Consider the following 27,783-nt stretch of genomic DNA (forward strand, 5'->3'; position numbering starts at 1 on the left):
TGAAAGCTTCATCAAAAGAAAAAAATATAAACAGAAGTTTAAACCTAACATCCACTGGTCTACAGACACTCTCAGGATCACAGCTCGAGCACATGGGAGGCAAGAAAGTGAAGCAACTCAAAAAAAAAAAACATTGTAGCATCGTAAAACTGTTCTTCTTTCATATTTCAACACCTGTACAAAAAAAAAGAAACATTTCCATAAATAATTCTCTATTTCATCTGCCAGTACGTTAGTGTCTAATTGAGGTTTTGCCGTTTGTCTTGAATTTGGTTGAATGTAGTACGCGGTTTCGTGACAGTCCAACGAACGAACGAACGAACATTTGTCATTCAATGACCTCAACCGTGACAGCCAATCAGATGTACAGATAAAAATGCATGGCTTGGACCTCACATCCAATGAATAGGAGCCAGCGAAAACCTCCGAGTGGATAGAAGGTTTTTAGCTTACTAAATTACAGTTGGGATGAGAACTCCCACATCCTACAGTCAGAAAAACCTTCAGCTTAACCCGACACATTTATTCACTCATTAATGAAAAGCATGAAGGCTGCAGAGTGTATAACGCATTCAATGACATCACACACCTCTCATAAGAGACGGCAGCCTGAGTTTTCTCTGTCCCCTTAAATACTGAATGCTTGATAGCAGCGAGCACATGATAAAAAGAACTCTCCAAGAAGACAGTGGATGACAGACACAAAACACAGTGACTTTTTTCTCTCTCTCTTTTTGTTTTTGTTGATTAAACAGGTGAAAAATGAAAAGCTAGCTTGTTGAAGCAGTGCTGACTTGGTCTTGTGAACTTGGCATCGATTTACTCCACAGTGTGAACTTGTCTCATAGCTCACTGCAATGGTCATCCCAGAGGATAACCTACACCAACTTTGCTATAATACTGTCCCCTAGTGGCTAATTGAGATCATTATGTAGTTTTTATAGGTCATATTGTAGGAATACAAGACCAAAGAGTTCATGATGGCGTTCAAATGAACACATGAAGAAATTAAAATGATCATGATGTCTCTCGTTGGCCCTTCAATAACAGGTGAATTTATTCCCAGAGAACCTCGACAACTCTTTTTACCCGACAGTCCATAATTCACCGTGTTTTGAAACTCTTTGCTGATGTGTTGATAGAGGGCTGCAGGGATGATGTATTTTTTGTAGGCCAAAAACCCGGAAACGAGTTTTAGCACTTCTGGTTCCATCATCCAAAAGTCAGCGGGTTTTATGAATGGGTCGAGCTCAATATATTTTCACATTTTATTCTACAACTTAAAAGATATCACTAACACCCCGTTGTGTTTTAAAAAAAATTAGGACTGAAATGTTTGTCAGAAATTTAATGGTGGTGATGTTTAAGTTATGTGACGGTGTAGTTCGTTTATAGCCTACAGTACGTTTAACTTTTTAGAATTCATAAAAGTTGTGTTCATTTCTAAAGATGGTCACAGAGCTTATTTTCTGCAATAATCCAAAAGCCAATGGGAAAATACTACAGAGAAAAGTGAACATGCTAACTGTGATGCTAACTTCCGGGTTGGCCTACAAAAATACGTCATCACTGTAGTGCTCTATAGAGTTTTGTATCAGATTGCATCAAAAACATCTACTTCATGGTAAATAAAGGACAGCAGCCTTGCTGTATATATGAACATATAAGATGTTACCGCTTTCTCCTCTTCTGTTTGCTAGTTTCCCCCCTCTGGAATGGGCAGCCTGATCAAATGAAAGCAGATTTCAGACATGGAAAGTCGAGATATCACTCTACACGTGATATTTCTAACCCTAATTCCGAGCTGTCAAGGCACCAGAGCAACCGCCGAATCCCATGACGATGGGCACCTTAGACCCTGTCCCAAATAACAAACTCGATGTGTATTCGCTGTCTTGCGGATTACTAACTGGATTACGTCACCAAAATCTGGACTTTAAAGCAACTGCAAGGGCTTTGGGACAGAGCCTTCGTTTTTCAAGTAAAGACTGTTGTTTTCACGAGAGATTTCCTATGGCATCTGGTTGATTAAAGAAACTTTGCATATAATATGAGGCGTTTGGATCGCAAAAAAACATCTACAATAGAAGGACGGAGGTGCTCAGAACAATATGTCATGCTAATGCTGCTAATTGCAAATGTTTCTCAGTGCCCCTGAAGCAAAGCTTGTGTTTTATGACCCGCAACACATTCTCCTGTGTTTCCTCATGGTAAAATTGCTTTCAATGAGGTAGTGATCTGTACACAGAGTTTAAATATACACTAGTGAGTGCTTCCTGTCAAGTTGAAATGATGAAAACGGCTTTCTTTGTGAGAAAGCTCAAACTGAACGGATGCGCGACGTGTTTAATAGTGACCAACCGTGGGTCGGCGACTGGGAGGTGCAGAGATAGAGGTATAGTTCATTCAGCCGGGCAGACGCGAGATGATTGATGGTTCAGCCGCTCTCTGACGCCCTCTGGTGGGGAGATCACACTCATGAGGATCAGTGATGGTGGTTTTCTGCCTCTCAACTGAACGATTGACATAGATTCTGCAACAGTGGAAGGAAGTTTAAACCCTAAAGTACCAAATTTGGCCGTCAAGGTCAAACGGATACTTCTGAAACAAAATGAATATGCCAAAACATCTCAAATAGAAAAAAAGAAACTAAAAAATTGATCCACTCCACTGTCTTGAGGGGGGTTTCTTCATCTTTGGTATAAAATATGCCATCCATGGGCTGCATTTGATCCACAGCTAAGAAAGACTAAAGAAATTGTCAACAATTTCCTATTACTATTGCTTTTTGCACACATTTGCTTTTTTTTCGTTTCGATTTAATCCATAAGCTTTTATCTATGTAAATTTGCACTGCCTTTTTTTTTTGTGACTGTTTTAGTTTTCTTTTTTTCCGCAATGAAACAAGCAAAGCAGGCTAAAAACACCTTAAAGCTCATAAAAAATATTGCAGATAAAAACAATAATGCCATTAAAAATGATCTGCACTACACAATAAACTGCATTTCCCATGATGCAGTGGATTAACATTTTTTCCTCTGTTTCTAAAAAAATGCAACTCTGTTTAATCATCATCATCATGACCACAATATTTTTTTTTGTCTGTCCTCTCTTTTAAACACATAGTCACCACTGATAATTTAAAACGTCTCAAGGAGACCTCTCTCTTCTTTCTATGCTTTATACAGGTAATTTTCCTTTCCTTGTCAGGTCATTTTCACTGCATTCGTCAGTCTGTTCAGTTCAAACAGGAAAAAGTCTTAGATGTTTCTCGAAATTAAGGCAACAAAGATGAAAAAACATTAATATTCTCTAGAAAACTAAAATCTAACTCATAAAAAAAGAAAAGTAATAGTAGCTTAGAATCCGAGGAAGACTTCTTTTGCTCCTTCTCTCATTGTTTTACAAGAACGTGCTTCCTCGTCTAATAGAAAAACCCACTGTTTCTGAAAACCTACCTGCACATTCAAAAAAAGAATAGGAAAACTTGTACTTGTTTGAATTCGTTCACTTCATGAAGGTAAAGTTTTTTTCGGGCAGCCGATTAACAGTAGGCTCAATCTCCCAGACGTCATTTCTCTCTTTCCCTGTCTGGTTGTGAGCTCTCCAAAGGTCCTCCGGTGTGGGCCAGGTGTTAAATAAATTTTTTTTTTTTTTTTTTTTTTTTTTTGATGCTTGTGCAAAAGTAGACACAAACGTGTTTTCCTATCTCTTGCGCTCTTGTCTTCAATGTTCCCTCGTCGCAGTCCCCCAGTCTCAAGGCAACGCAGTTACCTCAACGCCCCGCATCTCCTCTGGTTATCTGAACCAATGAGAAGACGAGAGTTTGAAAAGCATACTGGATACAATTCAAGGTTCACTCATGGATCATCACTTAGTCCTGAAGGCCCAATAACAACAGCATTTAAAGGGATACTCCACTTTTTTGGGAAATAGGCTCATTTTACAACCCCCCCAGAGTTAAACTGTTGAGTTTTACCGTTTTTGAATCCATTCAGCCGATCTCCGGTTCTGGCGGTACCACTTTTAGCATAGCTTAGCATACATCATTGAAGTGGAAAAGACCATTAGCATTTCTCAAAAAAAAAATGACCAAAGAGAAACTTTACTGCCGTACCATGAGTGCAGCAGGCGTAATGATATGACGCAGCGCCTGAAAATAGGCCACCTTCCGTCAACACAACGGAACTATTTTCAGGCGCTGCGTCATATCATTACGCCTGCTGCTCTCATGGTACGGCAGTAAAGTTTCTTGATTACTACGCAGGAATGAGAGTATAGTTCCTAGCCATATCAGCCTAGAAAATCGCAACTTTACATTTTCCGTCGGTCTTAGTGCACGATGTAACTACAGAAGAGTCAAGTTTTAAATAGGAAAAATATCTAAACTCTTTGGTCATTCTTTTTTGAGAAATGCTAATGGTCTTGTCCACTTCAATGATGTATGCTAAGCTATGCTAAAAGTGGTACCGCCAGAACCGGAGATCGGCTGAATGGATTCAAAAACGGTAAAACTCAACAGTTTACCTCTGGGGGAGTTGTAAAATGAGCCTATTTCCAAAAAAAGTGGAGTATCCCTTTAATGAGCTAAATAAAAATCCAGCTTGACCTAAAATTAAAAGCATTAAAATTTTGCTGCCGTTTTTATCCTACATACTTCATACAACGATTTGGTAGTGTAAAACATGCATTTCCCCCCCAGAAATGTTATGAAGTCTCTAGCATTGAAACATTTTAGGAATCATCCTATTCAAATGCACAGACTATGCTCAAATCTAAATAAAATACTCTACAAAGGTTACAATTTTGTTTCCAAAATGTTTTATTTTGGTTGTATACAATTAAATGAGATGTATTTGGAACCAAAATGTAACCTTTCTTATACACTACTGTCCAAAAGTTTGGATCAAAATACAATAAAAATAGTATTACAATTTAAAATAACGGGTTTCTATTTTTAATATATTTTATAATGTAATTTACTCCTGTGATGACAAAGCTGATTTTTTTTAGCATCATTACTCCAGTCTTCAGTGTCACATGATCCTTTAAGGATTCTTTGATGAATAAAATGCTAAAAAGAACAGCATTTATTTGAAATTACGGTATACATGTCTTCACTCTAACTTTTGATCAATTAAATACATCCTTGCTGAATAAAAGCATTAATTTCTTTCAGAAAACTGGAGCTGGTTATTTCTGGTCATTTAGGTTTTGTTGTGATATATATATATATATATTTTTTAAATAATACACATTTGATTTCTTTATAAAAATGTTGTACATTTCCCCCCCAACTGCAACCAAAATGCAATGTTGTAAAAACGTTGTGTGGTTGGTGAATCATGAATATGGGAACAAGATACTTTGTCTCCTATTCATCTTATCAATGTGAAGTGTCCCTCAAACTCACTTGGCGGGCTGAAAAGAGTAGGTGGGCGCGTGATCGCTGGTGTTGTCCACACCCAGAGCCTGTTGCTGACCGCTACCGTCCTGCGACGAGGGTGGAACGCTCTGTGGAGAAGCCTCCGTCACCACTCCCTGGAAGGATATGATGTCATAATTACAGGATGCCCCCTCACAAAAAACAAAAATAAAGTTTAACCTCCTCCAGAAAAAGGAAGGCTGTAAGGCTGTGTTTGGTACTCAGACAGGATTGAATTTAAAGACGCGCTCCAGACTGGACTCAGGCCTTATAAAGCTGGAATAAAAGGCACTAAGGAAGTTGTGGGTGGATTTTGGCCCGAGGCAACTGATCCCCACATTTTCAATTAGCAGCGCTCATCTAATCAGTTGGACCAGTGAATTGATTTGCAGTCACCCAGAAACTCACCTCCACTGAGACAGCTGAGGCAGGCACCGCAGTGTACTGGGGAATGTAGGTCCCCTGCATAGGAGCAGCAGCCGCAGTCATGTACTGCAACAAAACATACACAGTCAATTCACACACACGGCAAACAGTGCATTCCTACGGACCTATTTACATTGTGAACAAACATTTTTCCAATGTCAGAGCTAGGTTTGTCTTTTTCTAAAGTGCATGTTGATTTTATTTATCTGTCTGATGAGAAAACTCACCACCCAATCAGATGCAAGATTGTGCGTCACATGTGCGGAGTTGCTGTTGCATATTACAGTGCAACTTGTGGCACTTGTACATCAAAAGCTAATTTGCCCAAAAAGATGAAGCCCCGAAGGGGACATGGTGACGGAATAAAATCTGAGATGTGAGGGGAAAGAAAATGCTCAATAAATTTGCTAATAAAAGTTTTGTTTCCCTGACAAACATTGCATTCGCTCGCAAAAATATATGAACTATATTTTAATGCTTTTGCGAGGGTTCGCTGCAAAACTTTTTAGAGCGAACATTGAAGTACATTTTTTTCTCATTACCTTGTCGCTCCATAAAGAATCTCTTTGAGATGGATGATGAACGATAGCAAACATCTACTTCTATAAGTTGAATCCTTTTTTCTAAATCTGAAGTACTATTAAAAATGAATAATTGTACTTTTACTCATTACATTTCTAATGATTTACAATTTCATTCAGCCCTTCAAGATCCAAAGTACATATTTTACTGCTCATAATGATGTAAATCTATCCTCTTCTTAAAATATATGGCTGAGTTATACCTTCACCAGTGAAATCTCAATGTAGAAGGTACATTTCTAAAAATGACCACAGCATACAGTATAGTGTCTAAACCTAAATTAATGTTTAATTAAACCAAATATTGTACAGTATATGAACTTGAGTGCAAACATGGTCAGCGATCAGTCTACAAACCAGTTTTTTAAAGTATTATTTATATACTATTATAGTACAGTTAATATTTTGAATTTTATTTTTTCAGTTTTAGTCATTTTTACTAAATAAAGTAAAAACTTATTTCAGTTAGTTGCAAGGCAACATTTCTAATTTTCATAATTTTTTCATGTAATATTTCTTTTTAGATTTATTTCATATACCAAAAGCTTCACTGTGACAAACAACTTGATTAAGCTATAAAATCAGGTTTGGCTGTGTTTAACATTTAACAATGTCAAGTAAAAGGTTGCAGGATATTGGTTTTAGTTCTCTTGATTAATTTCAAAAGCTAAGAACAAAGTTTTACCTTTTTTTTAATTGCCTTTTACTTTGAAATACTTAAGTACAAATCAATGTGGAAGCCTTATTTACTTTCACTCAGGTACATTTTTGGCTAGAACCTATTAATTGAGTACAATATTAACACAGTATCCATATTTTATTTCCCGGTACTTTTTTTACTCTCCTGGGCAGAGCTTTACTTGGTTGTTCTTTGTTCTTAACAGTTTGCATACTTTTAATTAAAGTTTAGCTTTGTTCCTCTGCTCCTCTGTGACTCAGACCAGCTGAAGGTGAACCCTAAGATAGAGACAGCGGACACACTCACGGTGCCAGTGGTACCCAGGGACATGTGGTTCATCTGCTGGGTGAGGGGTGCCATCATGTTAGCGGGCTGCATGGAGATGGTGTGGTCCATGGTTGGCGTTATCACAGCACCCTACAAGAGGACACACATGTACAAACACACACTGTTACAGGTCAAACCGCGTGAAGGACGGGAGAGGAAATGAGCTACCATTCAACAACACATCTGGACGACTTCATTAGAGTCACTGATCACGCAGTCATGCTCTCAACAAAAAAACCTCTCTCCTTCTTTCACTCATCTCATCACCGTACGCCCACAGCTGGGCCCTAATATGAGGGCCAGACGTGAGCTGTTCCACTTCAACAAGTGAAATAATGCGATCCAAATGCGAGTCATGCATACTTCTGCAGAGATGATGCATCGCTCACTTAACAGCAGAGCTGCTCCGCACCCCGGGTGTGTTTACGTTTCAGGCACACTGGGATGAGAGTGCTAACACATGTGAGGAACAGACAAGAGAGAGAGAGAGGGGGGAGAAAACGGCTGCGATTTGTAACCGCTGACCTGAGCTATCATCTGATGCCGTCACACGACCGCTTCAGCAGAACTAGGCCAGAGACGTACACACACGCTCATTCTCACATGCCAACTTGATTAGGATTAATCTTTCCGAGGAGACCCTCCGTCAAACAGTTTGTCAGAAAGTTCAATTCTTCTCAGATGGTTTGGCAAAGGATGATGAGAAACCATTGTGCGGTGTACAACTCTGGTTACAGTTATGTGAGGGACTCTTTCCTGTTAGAAGTGCTGTGTTTAAGACTCTTATCAGAACAGAATCACTCGCCCAATGTAGCAAAATGCTTTACTGCAAATTCATCTGTCCTGACTGCAGAAAATCAAGCGTTATTACGAGAAAAAATTCCATGTTAAAATATATGAACATACAAACATGTTATTTTAAATTGTCATAATATTACAGTTTTTTCCTGTATTTTTGATAACATAAAAGCAGCATTGGTAAGCATGTCTTTCTAAAACATAAATCTTACCGACCTCAAACTTTTGAATGGTAGTGTAAATGCCTTAAAAGACTTAAGGCCAAGCAGACTGTTAGATAATGTTAACTAAAAGAAAAAAACTAGTTTTTAAGATACTATTTTAACAAAAGGCCCGTTCACACCAAGAATGATAAATATAACTAAAACGATAACTATATCAGCATCCACAGCAATTTACAAAATCGCTCTGTTTGTTCTAAGCGCGTGCTGCAGTTTTGACACTTAAAATGTGTCAAAGTAGGATGGGTTCTGATTGTCTGCAAATGTTTTTATCGTTCATCAGCTGGAAAAAATAGTTCTGAAAATGATTCCAACGATAGTGTTTCTCTGTGCCGTTATTGTGGTGTGGACTGCTATTATTTTATTTTTAGAACTATAAATCGTTAATAGTTATAATCCTTGGTGTGAACGGGCCTTAAGGCTTCATTCTGGTACTTTTCACCATCTAATCAATATTCAATGGATAATTCATGGAAAAGCATCAACAATCAACTTTTCGAGCATGTCATAATTGTGATGTGACTAAGGGCATTTAAAATCTGGGAAAATCCAATTCAAAATCTAATTAAATAAGCAGTTTAAGGATGTGACATCATGATGTAAAACGAATAAGAAATGTATAATAGTGTTCTGTATTATTTCCGCTGCAGGTCAATAATCAAACAAGTCAATTTGTGAAATTTATGCAATTCGAGTGCAAAAAAGGGGACAAAGTAAATACTAAGACATTCTGATAATCATGCACATTTTTGTAATGTACGGTATATGATCCAGTATATGTATGGGAACTCCGGATTGTTTTCGCCATTTTCTGAAGACACATTCTCTCTGAGTGTGCCAACAGTAAAAAAAAAAGCCTTTCCACACACAAACACGCAAGCTTCAGTCTGTCTCTCAGCTTGCACAGCTTGGTGGTGCTGGTGCTTGCCTGCGCTTGAAGAATAAACTGTACAGGCACTTGGTGTCAGAAGCGCTCTGTCTCTATTCAAGCTTTCAGAGGTAAACCGTTCAGCGCCTTCCGCGTCTTAGCTTTCAGATGCGAGAGCCTCAAGCTAACAGTTCCCCCGCCCCACGACAAGCTTTCATAATGAGCGAAGAAAAAAGAAATCCATGCTGAATAATTCTCCACTCTAATTTACAGCCGTATCAGTGTGAGACTTAGACAGATGATTAAAGCTGCGCTTGTGCGTACGTGTGCACGCGTGTGTGTTTTTCCTTCATTTCCCTTAGGGGGAATATTCGGAAAGTGAGTGACATTCTGAGAGAGATTTCGGAGGCAGCCAATGAGATTTCTTTCTTTAAACAACAGCCTGTATACTCATTTTCAACCTCAGACCAAATATACATTTATCTAAGCTGATGTTTTCGAGTACTAGATGCCAAAAAATGTCCGTGGCTGCACTTTAAAGCCAGAGGTTTCCGATGTAAACTGGACGAGCAGAAATCTCCTGTGACATCAGAGGAAGGAGAGGTTTTTTGCCAAGACATCTAAAATAGAGACAGGAAAAGGAAGTGGCTCTTTTTGTCTCTCTCAGGTACCGGTGCTTTAAAAAAGCAGGCTGCCAGGGAGGATGTCTAATATTAAGCTTAAACAATATGTGCCAAGGCATAACCATGAATTCCCACTATTGAAACACACTTAAGAAAAACATAGGCTATAGCGTGCATTTTTCTTTCTCACGCACACACACACGACACCCCGCCAATTCCCACCGTTCAAACAGAGCGTTCTCGGGCTGTGATGGGGCTGAGATATACTTAAATCTTTACTCAAACATGGGCTTCTTTGTTTCTGCAAATGGCCGTGACTAGCGGGGGCTTAGAGAAGCGTTTCATTTCTTTTCTCTCCTCTTGCGTGGCGGTTCCACTTTAAGCGGCTTTGCCGTAATGCACTGCGGTCTTGATTCATTAATGTTCATTTCCAGGATGTGATTTGGTTAGGGCGGCTGGGGATTCTTCTCTGCGCAAAGATGGAAAGTAACAGGTACAGTTAAGTGATGGCCCTCTGTGTGGTGCATTGTGGGTAAGTGTGTGCCTGCTGGTTGGTGTGTGTGTGTGCCCTGCTGACAACATCTGTGCAGCTACCCTGCTGAAATTGCTTACACCAGCATGGATTTTCATGCTGGTTAATTCTGGTTAGTACTGATCAACCAGCATGGTATGTATATACACACTGATGATCCAAAACATTATGACCACCTGCCTAATATGCTGTTGGTCCTCTGCCTGCTGCCAAAACAGCGCCCACCTGCTGAGGCATGGACTCCACAAGACCCCTGAAGGTGTCCTGTCGTATCTGGCACCAAGGCATTAACAGCGGTTCCTTCAAGTCAGGTAGGTTGCGAGGTGAAATCGACCTGGTTGGTACAGCACATCCCACAGATGCTCAATTGGATTGAGATCTGGGGAATTTGGAGGCCAGGGCAACACCTTGAACTCTTCATCATGTTCCTCAAATCATTCCTGAACAATGTGTGCAGTGTGGCAGGGAGAATTATCCTGCTAAAAGAGTCCACCGCCATCAGGCAATACCTATTGTCACAAAGTGGTGTACTTGGTCTGCAACAATCTTTATGTAGGTGGCACGTGTCAAATTTACATCCACATGTAGGCTTGTCGTCGTCCCTGGTGCCATCACTTCCCTAGGTAAACGGCGCACACGTACATGTACCGTCTGCGTGATGAAAAGGAAAACGGGATTCATCGGACCATCGGACCTGCGTCCTTTATCTGTGTTTAATGTTGACCGAACAATAATGAAGATGTTTTATCATGCTTTTATTGAATCTGTGTTGTCCTTTGTCACTGTAGTATGGTATGGTCATATATCTTTAAAGGCAAAAAATCAGTTAGACCAGATAGTAAAATGGTCTGGCCGTTTGATAGGTGAGTCAAAACCAGGAGTGGCATCCCTATATACCAAACAGCTACAAAGGATGGCCTTTTCAATTTTAAATGATGACTCTCACCCCCTGCCCAGTGAGTTTCAGTTATTGCCATCTGCGAGGAGGTATAAAGTCCCAAGGTGTAGAACGAAAAGATATAAGAGCAGCTTCGTACCAAATGCGATTAATAGGATTAACAAATTGTAGAGGTGGTCTTTCGGAAATGTTGTACTAGGGGTTTTATGATTTTAGAAAGGTCATATGTAATGTTGTAAGAGCACTTTCTTGAGAGCACTTTACTAAGTATGAGTATTATTTTCTTGTCTGTTGTGGAGTGTTCTGTGTTGTGTGGTTTTGTACTGGATGCCATAGAATGCCATTGCACTGTAAAACAAATTTACCTATGGGTACAATATAAGTAACCTAACCTTATCTCAGCCCTGATAAGGACACAAGTGAGCCCACCCACACACACACACACACACACACACACACACACACACACACACACACACACACACACACACACACCTGTCATCTGGTTGGGATAGTAATGCATAACTCAGCTGTATGGCCAACATAATCAGCAGGTCACAACAGCAGGTGCACTTAAGGTACCGATGTATACTAAAAACAAACACACACACACACACACACACCCTGCACTGCGGAGAGGGAGCTCAGAGCGCTTCCATTGTCTGCTGATTTGCTTAAACCCTCATCGCAGGCTCCGGTCGCTATGGTCACGTGTCTCCACGGTAACAAGGTGCCAAATGCAGCGCCGTTCTCCAATAACAATGCTTCCCTTTCTCAGCCACTTTTAATTGCTTGCCTTCTCTCTTTGCAGGACCCACAAAAAGAAAGAAAAAAGGCCCATGATTTCTTCCGCCTTTGTTTTCTTTCCAGGATTTTCAAATTAGGCAGAGATCAGCTCACAGACTCCCACTGCCTCTCTCTCTCTCCCAGGCAGCTGAGGTCTTTTTTGATGGGTTGCCAGATCATTAGATATGAGGGTTTGGTTACAAACACATTTACACAACATAATCATGATCATCAAACCTCCCATTCGACTACACATGCACACACTCACTCACACACAACAAGTCTGGAATATCATTATCTAGTCAGACATCTGCCTCCTTTTCTATAACCCTGTTTCACTTCTTGTGTTGCTCAGCATCATATGAAACTCTGCGTCTGCCTGCTGCGGATCTGGAAACAGCTGACTGAAGCCTTTTTTCAGGCCATGCCAATGAGAAAGCCCTGATCCCAGACTACCTTTGGCCATTTCCAAGGTGGAATGCAGACCCCTTGCTTACAGTAAATCCAAGATCAGGTGAGAGCCAAAGAGACGGTGGGCAGACCTACAGACCTCGGCCAAGGGATTGCCTTTTTCTGCAAGACTTAAGGGAAAGAACACAAGAGAGGTAGTTTGTATGTGTGTATTTGTGCAGTGAGACAGAGAAAGAGAAGAGAAAGTCTCTCCAGGTTGACAAATATGTGCCGATGGAGCTCAGACAACATATCTATTAAACTGATCCAGACTGTCTGAAGGAATAGAACTGGCCAATGAAGGCAAGTAAACGATCACAAATTTTTAATTGTTGGGTGAACTATCCATTTAAACATAAGCTTAATCCGAAAACTTGATGCCTTGCTATCAGGCAATGACTTTGCAAGCAGCGTTTGCACATGAAGGTACCTCACGAAACTGATTTTGGAAAGACCGTTTAATGATCTACAACAAAACAGAGAGCTTTGGGGAAAACTAAGCGAATAATTAATAACTACAATAGTAATTTCTCACTATAATGACATCAAAAGTGTAAAACATTGGTCAAAAACGTACATTTACACACAAACTGACCACCAATCACAACTTTTAGATGGCATCTTTATTTTTCTAGCTCAACTGTCACAGAATGGAAAGCACAGGATTGTGGGATATCAAAGGCAGTGAAGGATACATCTATGCTGCCTTCAAAAAACGATCAGATGAAGGTATTTCAGGAGACAGGAAGTGATGCTAACATTGAATTTGGACGTGCCTTGATGCCTTCCTACTTTGCAATGCATCCTCCGAAGGCAGCATTTATCGGTTTTGGGATGCAACCATATAAACATCCTTTCTCTGACTATTCACAGCTCCCGCACTTACTTGCTCGGCCACAAGAGGGCGATGGGGGTAAAGAGCCACATTTTTTCCTTTTTTTTTACTCACAGAACATCCACTCTTTCACAGAGATAAACAGAATCACTCTCACCTCTCCTCAATCCTCTCTATCTGTCTGTTTCCTCATGTCCCCAACACACACGCACACACACCAAGATAAATGAACACCTCCTCAGCGGCACTTACCGTAGGTTGCATAACGTACTGTTGGTGAGGCATCCACGACGTACTCTGGACCTGTGGGCGGAAACCAGCATTTCTTAATTTCACTCCTCACCCCCCCCTCCTACGCCTCTTCCCGCTGCCTCGAAGCCCCGATTCCCACAGAGCAGTCGAGGCAGGAGCGAGTAATACAAGTGTGATAATTACACAGGGATCGGAATTCTACAGACAGCGATATTGCATCCTAATTACAGCGCTGCGGCAGCAATTTCATCATCTGAGGCCGACTTGGACCCCAAAAAATATCTCCTTTCATCTCGCCACCATAGTAATTCCAACAATTACTTCATTTAGGACAGGGTTACTATAATTAACTAAAACTAAAACTATTAAAAACATTTTCGTTACTTGAAATACAATCAACTTTTACTGGAATAAAATAAAATATAAATAAAAATAACATTATATTAAAAATATAAATAAACATTTTATTTCAGCTACAGTAGTGGCAAAAAGTGATGTCCAGAGGGGATATTAGTTTTTAATCACCCTACAAGTTCTATTAATCCAAAAAAATATGAGGAAATATTTTATAAATATATATAAAAATTATAATATATGAGTGAAGAATAAAACACTAAACTTGGTCAAGGTATTTATCTGACAAAATTATTTGGTAAATAAAGGCAAACTACAGCTACAGGTTTTATTTTACTATGAAAAAAAAAAAGTATAGCAAACAAGTTATTACCATTCCGTTGATTCTCTCTTGTTTTTGCATGTGTTCATAATTGTATTTTTTTTTGACAGACTGGCCAAAAATTATGTCAGCACAATTCGGCATGCTATTAAAAAAAAAAAAAAAAAACTGACTCCATCTAAAAAAAATGCTTACAAAATCTTTAGCAAATCTTTAATAATATTTGAAAAAAGGCTGAAGATGTCAATGTTCCTAGGCCGGACATAACTTTTGCCTACTACTGACATTTGTCATTTTCATTTAGTTTAACTTGATGTACTAAAATAACTAAAACTAAAACAAATAAATAATATATTTATAATAACTATGGACATAGACAAAATATTTAGACAAACTATTACATATAGACTAAAACTATTTAAATGAAAAATCTAAAAATAAAAAATGCAAAATATTAATAAAAACTAATAGTATCACAATGATACTAAAATAGCACAGATTTAGGGCACAGTATACCTGAGTATTATTTTTATACCACGCGAACTGAGGATAAGTGTCCACTTCCTGTCTGAGAGGATGGATGTATGCATTTAGATTCGTGAAAGTGCGTTTGAACAGTTGTAGGTGTCTAAATTTATATGCGGTGTCCTTTTATGTTGTTCTAGGAAGAAAAGCCTTTGGGATTTGTTCATCACTGTGATCTGCCTCGGGCGTCTCTCTCTCTCTCTCTCTCTCTCTCTCACTCTCTCTTTCTCTCTAAACACACTAAGTCCACTAAGATGTGTAAGCGCACACCTTGTCTCTCTCTCCCCGACTGCTAAAAGATTCATGCTCTCGCTCTCCCTCCTTCTCTGCTCTTCTCTGTCCTTTCACTGGAGAGGGAAACAGTTGTCTCTTGTTCCATTCTCAAAGTTCTAGGGGAGAAATAAAGGTAGCAGCGCATTGATTTCCCGTCAGCTTGGCTTTGCACTCGTATTGGCGGGTTCAGTGCAGTTTGCAATTTAAAATTAATTCGCCGGCCAGCGGGGCACTTTTGCACATGATATCACGCAATTTGATTTAGAGATAACCTTCCTGGCATGCAGAATTTATCATAAGAAACGTGCGGCCGAGAGTTTAAACTAGGACTAGGGTCAGCGTGGGTGGTTTGTACATGTGCGCTCGTGCTCGTGTATGTGTGTGTCGGCGTGTTTGCGCGAGGACGAGGTTCTCGTGAGGACGGGAGGTACATGATCTAAAGGGCTTAGCTATTCTCTACGCTCAGCAATGTTTTGTTTAGTTTAGCTTAAGCCAAATCAATTAGGGATGCTCATAGTCACTGTTTGCTCACTCCGTCTGACTGCAGGGCTGGGGAACAGCGTTAATAAGCTTTCCTACCAAAACAGTAAACACGGAGAGTGATGGAAAAACACGCTATACCGCAAAACGCTCTCCTCAAATGTATGTGACAAAAACTGTGTTTGTTTACATGTAATTGTGTTTGTGATACAGTTGCCCTCTAAAAGTATTTGGGAACTTTTGGAGATTCAAGTTACACTTAAAACACTGTCATTGCATTAGATATCAATCCAAGTGGCATCCACAAGTAATTGATGCTAGACCTTTTCCCAGAAAGTGTTACTAACGACTTTATGATTTTTTTTTGCTTGAAAGACTATCTTTGCTATCTTTCTTAAAAACAAACGCATATTTTAAATGACATTTTAAATAAGACATTTATATATTATCACGTGTCTTAAGCGTCCAGATGTTTCTAGGGTCCACGCTGTAAATGTCTCTGAATGTTTGCCTGCAGCAAGAGTTCGTATATGCTGTGATCGTACCTGATATGTGGAGACAGGAGAGGCTGCGATGAATGGAGTGATTGACGTTTGAGCGATCATGCGGTTTGTGGAGATGCTGTATGGTGAGGAGTAGAACCTGCAAGATACAAAAAAACACTATTAGTACCCTTTTTCTGTTTGTCTAATGGTGCGTTCACACCGGACGCGAATAGCGCGTCAGGCGCGAGTGATTTCAATGTTAAGTCAATGCAAAGACGCGTTACGCGCGTAAAAAATTCCTGCGGCGCGAATGAGGCGTAGAGCGCGGCGCGGTAGACGCGAATACTCCTCATTCGCGCGTCAAGTTCGCGCGAATGCCGCGAATTGAGCGTCTGGCGCGTTAAGCGCGTTACGCGCGAATGATTTAGTTAGTGCTATTTGTGCATTCACGCGTTTGACGCGAATTCGCGTCTGCCGCCCGAGTTGAAAAATCTGAACTTCTGCGTCAATTCGCGCCGCGTTAACCAATCAGGAGCCTAGCTGCTTGCTGCTGTCACGTGGTGAAGTATCTGGATGCTTCAATAAATTATTTTGTAATATATGACTGTGGTTCTAATGCACAACAAAGCAAATATTTTATCACATAAAACTTGATTTCAATATATGAGACATATTCATTTTGTATTGAATGCTATTTATTCCATATCTAGATTATATGAAATATTATTATAATGTAAAGACAACCAACATATAAGTTAGTGTCTGGACAGTGATGTGTGAGAGAGAGAAAAAAATCACAGGACAGATTAATCACTTTTGGAGGCTGGCTTCGTTTATTATCAAAACAAAAATAAATGACAGATTAGGTGGATGCGGGCGAGGATGAACCTCGCGCCGGACTGTAGAGCGCGGGCTCGACAGGCATAGCTAGACCACTCGAGGCCGAGGGCTTATACGGCCTACGCTGTCCTCGTCAGCGTCCTCACCATTAGGTCCACCAAACCTAGCTCCTGGAGCAAATTGTGAAACTCTTGAAACCCTCCGGAGGTTCTGGTGGACCCGAGTACAGCGACGATGTCCCCTACGCAGCTGTTTCTGCTCTCCAGAGCATATACGAGCGGTGACTCTCTCGAATAATGCTAATGCTAATGCTCGATAAACATCTAAAAAGATGGCCGCCAACGGGTTTCGAAACTTTCGCCTCCGGATTTCGCCTCTGACGCGCGTAAATTTCGCTTCAAACTTTTGTTGTTACGCGCGTCAATTTCGCCATTGACACGCGAATTAACACAAAGTGGTCAAGCGTCAAACTAGACGCGGTAGACGCGAATTTGACGCGCTATTCGCGTCCGGTGTGAACGCACAGTAAGGGTGTGTAGTTTGGTTCTCTTGGTCTGGACCAAACAAGAAAATTATACATTTTAGTCTTCGTTTGCTTCACTTAGTTCACACTGTCATTTTTAAGACCAAACCTAAAGATACAAAACAACAAAAAAGAAGCTTTCCTGATGTATATTTTGCGACAGAACTTACGAACACTGATGAGCACCAGGGTTCGGATGGCTGCGTTCACACATTCAAATGAACAGAGCAATCGCACCGGAGTTTGTTTTAATCAAACCAAACCTGACAAGTGTAAAGACGCCCTAAGACAAGGGTTTTAAAACTTGGGTTCGGTTATTTATTTGAAATAGAAATGTTTTGTAACATTATATATGCATCCGTGTTGACTAAAAAAGTTTATCATTAATAAAACGATCATGTCTGTGTATATCTGTTTATGCATAGGCTTGTCACAACAGTTAATTTGTTGAGCCCTCTGTGTTACCAGAGCAACAGCATTTTCCAATAGCTACAGTTCTCAGGCAGGACTTTATTTATCATTGTGTACCTACTGCGGACATGTTTCATCTGCAAGCTCCGTTGCTAGGCTTTATTGATCGGCTTGTCTGGCAGCTGAGAAATGGAGCGTGGGGAGAGAAACTCTGTCTGCCCTAGAGAGCACATGCTCCCTTATGTCACAGTCACATAAGACGACCTGAGTGAGAGCATGTCCAGGAAGAAAGTAACACAATCTTTGAAGCAGGGTTAAAATGTGAAGCTGTACACACCCGTTTACGTTACTGTGCAATCCTGTGTTTAGCCTAGCACCGCTCTGCTGTTATTTATGCCAGCTATTATCTTCAGCCTGTTGACATTGAGATGGCATGGGCTATTAAACAATTAAGAAGACTGTATGAACTCTCTCTATACATGCTAATGTGGTAGAAGTGATGGAAAGGAGAAAGGAAACAAATAAAGCATTTCTCTTCCTCTGCACTTTCTAGTCAGCTCTATTATTTACAATTCAGAATCTGCCCGCTTTTCCCAGTTGCATATTTTTGTCATTCCTTATTTTGTTCCCTTTACCGCAGACAGCAAGTGCTGAGTCAGAGGTGCAAAAGGAGCCGGAGTTGGTAGCTGAGGTACATTTGGGAGACTATGACTGTTTCCCCAGTGGGCCGGATCAGAGACAGAGCCCTGGGCACTTCGTCCACAGGAGCGGACGGACAGAGAGGGACTTATTTACCCAAGCCCGGCACCCATTTCCATGCCCTGAAACCAGCACCTGACGAAACACTTACACCTTTCGGTGCAACAATGGCACAAAATGCAGATTGGATATGACATGTATGTGTGTGCCAGTGTACAAGACAACTCTGTAAAGTTTGGCATTATTCACTGCAGCTCAGACGTTGGTAACCCTGCTGAAAAGACCAAATTAAATCTGCATGAACCGCCTGGTTAGTCGAGACAGTCTTGCTGGTTAAGTTAACCCTATAAAGCCATATGTATCATTCATATGATCAATACCTTCCTGAAAGACCTTTTGTATATGATGTACCACATATCTTCAGCCCCCTGGTGGATTTTTCATGTTTCTCAGGAAGTAGAAATACTTTTTTTTAGTTATAATTTTCAAATGTCCACCTTCGTGCTGGAATACTTTTTTGTGAAGTGTTTGCCAATGTTGATAAATGAACAAAAATAATAACTTATTTTTTGATAGTTCAAAATGCATTTTGCACAAGCAACTTGTTTACTTAATATTTCATACATTATTAATATCAATTTTGGTTTGAAAATGATACAACTACCAACTACCATGTATTATTTTAATGTATCATTACAAATACAATGCATTTCTTAATGTAATATGCCCACCAAATGAAAATGAAAATCATTTTAATCATTTAATAAGATATTTTTAGAGTGGAAACTTATATTTATATGTTTTCTTATAAATACACAGATACAGTATGAGTATACACACTGCCATTACTGTTTCCATTAAGATGTTTTTAAAATAAATTAATACTTTTATTCAGCAGTATGAATTAAATGAATCAAAAACGAGAATAAATAACTTTTTTTTAAATAAATGCTGTTCTTTCTACCCATCAAATAATTCTGCATCACAAAAACATTAAGTAGCAGAACTGTTTTCAACATTAATAATAATAATAAGAAATCTTGAGTCAAATCAGCAAATTAGAATGATTTCTGAAGAATCATGTGACAATGAAGACATGAGTATTGATGCTAAAAATTCAGCTTAGCCATCACATGAATAAATTACATTTTATAATATATATTCAAATAGAAAACAGCTATTTTAAAATGTAATAATATTTCAAGAAAAAATAAAAAATTCTAAAAAGACTAAAGGTTATCAAAAAGTGATTTCAAATGTCTTGCTTTACTGGATTAGGAAACCTCAGACAAGCATACTACTAGCATATAAAACAAAACTATGTACTTTATGCTGGTGACTGCTGGTCTTTTCAGCAAGAAAACACTGGTATAAGGATGGATTCACTGCAAGAAGCTTATTTAAGTAATGGACCATGTAAGGACGGACCATTGTTTCCTCGGACAACCTGTAAAGCAGTAAAAACTCAAAAAAACAAATGACTCTTACCCGTTCTGCATTGCAGTGGGGTCATAGGTCAGCGCCATGCCACTCTGAAACACAAGACAGACAGGACAAAGCCGGTAAAGCAAGTATCCTATAAAGTCTATTGAGTAATGCTGGCAATAGAACAGGGTCATCTAATAGGGGCCGGCCAAGTGCTCTTTATATCTTTAAAAGCACATGGCCAAGACTTGTAGCTGTGGATCTATTACCTCAGAGCGCTGGGCTGTAATACCAGACGGGCTCGGGTTCGATACGGCAGAAAGTTATTTGGTATTTACAAGCCTGCAGAAAGCATAGCTCATGTTGACAGAGCCGTGCTAGCTAAGTGAATAAGGGGGGGAAGCTGGCCGCTTAGACCTGTATTGGACTGGAGCAGATAAACAACGCTCATATACTGCAACTTGTCGGGCGCCAAGTTTTCCTCCGTGGGGGAGAAAACCTGGAGACTGGTGGGAAAACCATCGACCTAACCTATGTGTGACTGGACACTCTATCTAGTTAATGTGGACCCCGGGGGTTGCATATTGAAATACGCCTTCATGAGAGAGTGCAGCCAAAGTCATGGCGTCTGCCAGCTCCTCATAATGGGCGCTCATGGTCTGGTCGGTATCTGGGCATGTTTCCCTGAACCGCCGCGTCATGCCAGCAGCTGGGGCTGCCCAGAAAATGCCAGTTGTTCACCCTGCCGCCATTTTCCCATCAGCCAACCCAGACGGCGAGACTTGCTTTGCGGGAATAAAAACAGGAGAGGGGAGATTAAAGGACTTGTGCGAAAGACTGGGAACTTAAACATGGCCAGATGACTCCATCAATCAAATGTTTTCTCCTGTCTCCCTTTCTTTCACTCCTTTATTCTAGCCTGTGGTTGAAACAAAGGATTTGTTCCCGACTTATACTCTTCTTCAGGGTTGGGTATACTGGGAAAGGGAAGGCGCAGGGATAGTAGGGAAAAGTACAGCGGATCAGGGTTGTGTGTCATTTGGAATTGAATTGAGAATGCCTTTTAAATTTCAATTGCTGCATTTGGATTGAATTTGAACTGACATAGATAAAAGGATGCAGCATTGCGGTTTGAATTTTAAACGTTAAGAAGCAGAAATAAAATGGTTTAAAATTCAAAGAAATTAATAAAAATATTCATATAATTTTTACAAGAAAACACAAGTTAAGGCAAACTGAAAGTTTGCTTGACAGAGCCTTGTTTGAAAGTTTTAAAAAAAGTTTCCAAAACAGACAGATAGACATATACTGTAGATAGATAGACAGATAGATAGATAGATAGATAGATAGATAGATAGATAGATAGCACTGACCTCTCCTTCCCGGGGCCACGGTCGGCCATTTTGAGGGTACTTGCTCTGACTCTGCCTCTTCTTCTGTCCCCCGTCTGCAAACTTGCAAAGCAGTGGCTCCGTCGGGGCTGTTGAGAAGAAGGAACAAACACAGAAAAATATAAAAGATCAGTCAGTCAGTCAGCAAGGCGTGAGAGGGAGGAGTGGATGGATACCTCCATAGGTCAACCGCAGTACGATTGATGGAAAGGTCACGACCTCGGCAAAGAAAGTGGAGTGTGTATTGAACAGAGAGGGAAATGTTACACCGCAGGTATCACACCCACACAGAGCAGCGGAGGAATATCCAATGACCTTTTGAAGTTCAACACCCCTTGACTATCTCTCCTCGATTTCCTGCACGCCCACCCCAACCTCCATTATGTCTTTGACACTCAGACCATGGACTCACTTTTGGCACGGATGTCCTCTCAAATCTCCACCATCAAAACAACTTCCCTGGGAGGTATTCAAAGCTCTTTGTTTAATATTTGCAAAATAATAAATGACCTGAACGATACAGTAAATAACTTAAATGGCGTCGTAATGATCTGAGAAAGTTTCGAAACATTGTTATTTGGTGCTCACTGGAGTGTATATTCTGCTTATTATCTCTTTTATACAAAGAAAAAAAAGTGGAAAGGAAAGCAAGAAGGCTCCTCTACGACCCAGAGGGACCGGTTCATGCAACAGGCGAGCAGCGAGTTTCAAAAAGTGCAAAGCAGGATGGCAGGCGCTGAGGCGAAACACTTTAATGTTCTCGCTCAGTCATGATGGCAATATGAATTGCGGGCTGTGGAACACCTCTCTGAAGTCTAGGAACGCACTTAAAGAGCAGGAAATCTTGCTCTTGAGTTGAACAAATTCCTGTACGCCACAGCTAAGCTAAACTTAATTTGGTTTCCTCAGCAACCAGAAAAACTCATTTAAAGCAAGCACAAACTTCTTGGATGATGGGATCTGGCAGAGAGCGATGATAGATGCAGGAGGAGGAGTTTCTGCTTTGTGGAGTCCAGACAACTATTCTGAGTAATCCTGCCCTCTGGCAATATGACTCTACAGTCACCTCTGAAAGTATGTTAGTTTGGCAGAGAAAAATGAACGCTTTCTCTTTGCAGGCTCTCACCTGCACTGCGATATTCCAGCAGCTCTGTGGAACAATAGAGAGCTGTTGTACTACAGACTGCAGAGGATGCTTTGTGCGGAAATAAGCACATATATTGCATAAAACCAGATAAACAAATACAAAACAAGCAGCTGAAACGGCTCAACAGAACATTATGTATTCTGTAGCTGAATAGAATATTTAGTGGCTGTTGTTTGTTCTTTTTTTGTCTATTGTTTAGATTGAAACATCAAACAAGGGATCAAGTCTTCAAAACAGAGGTGTCTCAATAAAATAGTAATTCCGTGATTGAGAAAAACACTAATTGGACATGATGCCAGAGAGAGAATGAGATGAGAGAAAAGGGCAGAGGAAACAATAAAACGAGAGAAGGGAAGAAATAAATAGATAAGAGAAGAAACGAGAACAGAAGAGTAGAATGAGACAGATGAGATGATGAATTCAGATCAGAATGGAAAAAACAAAACGAGAGGAAAAGCAAGCATGGCCGTAATAAGGGTTTGGAAATTAGTGAGATCTGGGTTGGAGTGTTAAGAATTGTGCTATAATAACACATACAAATGCACTAATGTATTTCTTTAGAACCTTTTTCCACTCTACACTTTGTGTACACTCTCTCTATTCGTCTGTTTTGGGGGAATGTACATTCTTAATAGACCTTATTAATTGCATCACAATTTGTTAATAGTTTACTATAGACAAGGTCATGTTATTATTTGTTTATAATTAATGCAACAATACTTATAAGTGTAATAGTTTTCATTAATAAGCATTGGTGTGAATGAGGCTTTGCCTGTGCTCTTACAGTGTGAATGATTTTAGCATGACTTTGTGAAAGGTTAAGTATTGAACTGAATGAAATTGCATATAGCCTTCTTCATGACTTGTGTTTGCATATATATTTAATTCACTTATTCTACAGATCAGTGTACTAATGTTATTATGCTACAGTTTTTTTTTTTTATAACATTGATACCATATCTTGGAGATAAAATGCAACTTCTCACTTCCTAAAGTGTCACATTAAGCGGAAAAAAAAACAAGTCTTAAGACATTTATAATAACTGAATCTGGCAACATGGCGGAGACTGCCCCCGCTCCCTCACTCAAAACTCTCTCTCCAGCCCCGTTCAATCCGCTACCGTCTCACAGCGACATAAATCACTCTCCATCATTTTCACATCACGGACATTAAACAATCTAGCAAACTGTCTAAACTGAATTATACACACAGACATTCATAGGAGGAGTTTTAACGGCTAATTAGTCATTCAGAGAACTTAAAATTGTATTTTTGAATATGAAAAATGTACAGAGTTCCGGACCCCGGTGGCAAGATGATATATAGCCTATGTATGCATTTTTCCAAAATTAAAATGTTTACATTCAAAACATGCTGTTCTTCATCAATACAGGCTGTTCTCATAAACACCAATTTTCTCTAAATTATATAAAATATCTCACCATATAAATTATTCATAAGAGAGGAGAGGAGAGAGGAGAGTTTTCGGCCCCTGTGATCTCAGTGTGCTTTGAGCTGAAGTAAGGTGGGGTAAAAGTCTCTCTCCTCCACCTGCAGAGGAGTCAGAGTCTACACCTGCAGCCTTGTCATCACCCTCCTATTATACACACATGCACACGCTGGCCAGCGCTGATAACAGCAGCACAACACAAGTGACTCCTTTGTGAAGGACAGACAGAAAACGAGGCAGCAGAAAAGATCACAGCTTCTGCGGCAGGCTCGAAATGTTTGAGCAAGCAGCTCCACACCCCCCCAACCCCCCACCCTATCTCAAAAACAATGAATCTGTGTGTGTATGTATGTGTGTTTCAGCTGAGAAAGTGGGAAACACCCTGTATTAAACCCCCTCACAGTTTAGGTTGAACTCTAAAATAACAACCAGAGCCATCATAAAACAGGGAAGCCAAATAATCTTGGGAGTTTTTGTGCTGCTTTTGGAGCGTGGTGGAATATCCATGCTGATTTTATGAGCAGACTCTGCTTGGCATGTGCTTTGTTTGTTTTGCTAGTCAGGTTGCCCTGAACTCAAAGTGCTGAATCTCACTCATGCGGGGAAAGTTTTGAGTCTTTGTTAAGAATGACTGATTTCTGATTCGGACCCAGAATTCATCCAGGGGAATCATACTACACAAAAACAAACACCTTCAGTAACAACCTTTCTATTTCATGTGTCTGCAGCTAAGACAGGCCTAACTATTACTATTGCTTAAATAATTTTACCTCTTCAATCTGTAATTCATACCATTTGTGCAATAAATTATACCTGAAATCAAATTGTGATACATTTTTTCTAAGCAGCCACACTTACAATTTTCACCAGTTAAAACAGCAAAAAAATGATTTACACTGCTGTTTTGACTTGAGACAGTAAGCAACCAACCACCCAGAACACACTACTAACTGCATTGCAACACCCTAGCAACCACCCAGAACACACTAGTAACTGCATTGCAACACCCTAGCAACCACCCAGAACACACTAGTAACTGCATTGCAACACCCTAGCAACCACACAGAACACATTAGTAACTGCAAAGCAACACCCTAGCAATCACCCAGAACGCCTTAGAAACTGCACCCTAGCAATATTCCTGCAACATCCTATCAACCTTCTAACCTTCTAGCGGCATTCTAGCAACCACCCAGAACATCCAAGCAACACCCTAGCAACCTCCAACAACCACCTATACCTTGCAAATGCAAAGTAATCCACTATCAACCACCCAGAACACCCTTGGCAACCTTTTAGCATCATTTTAGCAACCACCCAGAACATCCTAGCAACACCCTAGCAACCACCAATAACATCTCAGCAACCTTCTTGCTACATTTTAGCAACTACCCATACCTTATAAATGCAAGTCAATGCACTATCAACCACCCAGAGTACCCTTGACAACCTTCTAGCAACATTTTAGCAACCACCCAGAACGCCTTAGAAACTGCACTCTAGCAACATTCCTGCAAGACCCTATCAACCAACCAGAACACCCATGGCAAACTTTTGCTTAATTTAATTTTGATGACTGTGATGTCTAATACCGAATTACACATAGTTTTGTATTGTAGACACAGCTGTGATATTTTTGTGGAAACTATGGTTACCGTGATACATTTTGACAAGGGAGGCTAACAGGCCATGCTAGACGGCTTCAAAGTACCTATCAAGACAAACAGAAACATGTACAAGTACACACACACACACACTAGCTGTTAAGGTATCTCAATCTGACACTTTATCACACTTAATGAGCTAAAACATGACGCTGTTTCTCAAACCACCACAGGGCAAACCAAAAACACTCACACATACTCCAACATCTGCAGCACTGCACGCATGTCAATTTGCCAATATTTTAATCAGTCTCCTTGGAACTTCACGCATCATTACAGTGAGTGTCCGAACATGATGACATGTGTTTTAAATGTAACATGAACTAATGCAGGGAAAATTCATAATTCATTGACTAATTTTTATGTTCTCTATTTCTCATGGGGCATTTATGGAATATTGTTGGGCCACTTTTCATTGCTTTGGGAGTTTTCCCATAAAAATCTCCTTCCCTTTTTCCTGTAGAGACAACAACACAAAAATGAGAGCACAATTTTGCGAAACACAATGTTAATGGCACTTGTTCTGTGCTGAAAGTGTGTTTGATTGTGTGTGCATGTGTGTCCGTAAGTGTTTCATAACATTTACCCAAGCAGACAGCTCTGACCACATGTATTTTCAAGCTGTTTATTAACTTTGGGTCACAGCACCGCAGATATTCAGTCGAGGAGGGAGTGCGAAGGAGGAGGGTCCGTCAATAAGATAGACATGTGTTTCTAATCCACGGCCCGTCACCCAGTGTGCCAACTCCTGCTGGGCTCCCACAGACCTCCAGCTCTCTCTGTGGGCGGCAGGCATTCCTGGAGCCACACCCGACTTTCCCACCCTCAGCCCATGATGGCCCTCAAGTTCACAGATTTCTCCATTCCTTCACTAATACCTGCCATCCTTTCTTTCCCAACAACCTCAAATGAGCTATAGGGCCCTAAGAAATCCAGAATCCTTTTTTTTTTTACCAAATTCCCTAAATTTTCTTTTAAATTATTCACGCTTCGATTTTTAAGGTTTAATTAAATTTTAATAATAAAAAAGGATGTCTAGTCAATTTAATAATAAAAAAAAACAATTAAATAATGTATTAAATGTTTATTAATGTTTTGTTAACATTAATAGTGCTCTATGAAATGCGTTTTATTTGTTCAGAAATTCTGTGTAGTCTGTTATAATTTTTTTGGATTCTGCGTTTTATAATTTAATACAAATTTATAAAAAAAACAGCGGTAATTAAATGAATTGATAAAACTGTAATAGTTGATACATCTTTTAAAATGTAATCAAATGAAATTATTATAATTATTATGTTGAGTACAATACTGTACAATATTTCAGTCATAATTTAATGTTTAATTTAATGTTACTTGTCGTTTGCTTGGTAAATGGTAAATGGACTGCATTTATATAGTGCTTTCACAGACCCAATGGCCTAGCCTAGAAATCTAGACCAACCCTAGCGGCAGCAAAAAGTATTTCCAACCAGTGTAACATCTTGATGTAGGTCTGGCATGCCAGGCTACCAATGGCCACCAAAGCGCTTTACAATTTGCCTCTCATTCATACACCGACGGGTGACGGCAGCCATGCAAGGCGCCATCCAGCTCGTCGGGAGCAGCCGGGGTTAGGTGTCTTGCTCATGGACACCTCGACACTTGGTCAGGTGGAACCGAGGATTGAACCACCAACCTTCCGGTTTGTAGACAACCCACATGAACCACTGAGCCACTGCTGCCCAATTATGCTTGTAATTGTGTAAATTGTTTCTATGCCAAAATAATTGTTTTCAGTGTAGTCTATATCGCAATTTACAGCCTTACTTTTGATTTATTCATTACATTTTTTCCCCAAATTCCATGACATTTCGCCTTATACAGAAAATTGCATTTTTATGGCTTGATCCAGCGATACCTTCCGCATGTTCCACAACATGGAAATCATAGGGCGTTAGAGAGATGCACCATGACTAACTGCATTTGGATTAGTAGGTTTTCCTACTCAAAGATGTTGGTTTAACTGGAAGATTGCTTTGATGCAGAGGGCCTTGAAACCAACATGTTGTACATGTGCTACAAATGGAAGTCCCTGTTCTATAACATGCAG

General features: G+C 40.0%; 1 protein-coding gene across 1 annotated transcript in view; it reads right to left on the bottom strand.

Moving 5' to 3' along the window:
• Positions 1–1,652: 1,652 nt before the first annotated feature.
• The window catches only part of rbms3 (RNA binding motif, single stranded interacting protein), a 149,631-nt gene continuing 123,500 nt past the window's right edge, over positions 1,653–27,783 (bottom strand). The window contains exons 7-14 of the mRNA XM_056256965.1: positions 21,412–21,518; positions 20,102–20,145; positions 16,201–16,297; positions 13,702–13,752; positions 7,418–7,528; positions 5,834–5,917; positions 5,414–5,541; positions 1,653–3,802 (exon numbers count right to left, since the gene is read on the bottom strand). Of these exons, the coding sequence (XP_056112940.1) occupies positions 3,799–3,802; positions 5,414–5,541; positions 5,834–5,917; positions 7,418–7,528; positions 13,702–13,752; positions 16,201–16,297; positions 20,102–20,145; positions 21,412–21,518 (626 nt within the window). The 3' untranslated portion in view covers positions 1,653–3,798. The remainder of the gene's footprint in view (positions 3,803–5,413; positions 5,542–5,833; positions 5,918–7,417; positions 7,529–13,701; positions 13,753–16,200; positions 16,298–20,101; positions 20,146–21,411; positions 21,519–27,783) is intronic.

The sequence above is a fragment of the Rhinichthys klamathensis genome, unplaced genomic scaffold (assembly GCF_029890125.1).
Source record: "Rhinichthys klamathensis goyatoka isolate OS25496 unplaced genomic scaffold, OSU_Roscu_1.1 h1tg000006l_1, whole genome shotgun sequence".
Classification (NCBI taxonomy): Eukaryota; Metazoa; Chordata; class Actinopteri; order Cypriniformes; family Leuciscidae; genus Rhinichthys; species Rhinichthys klamathensis.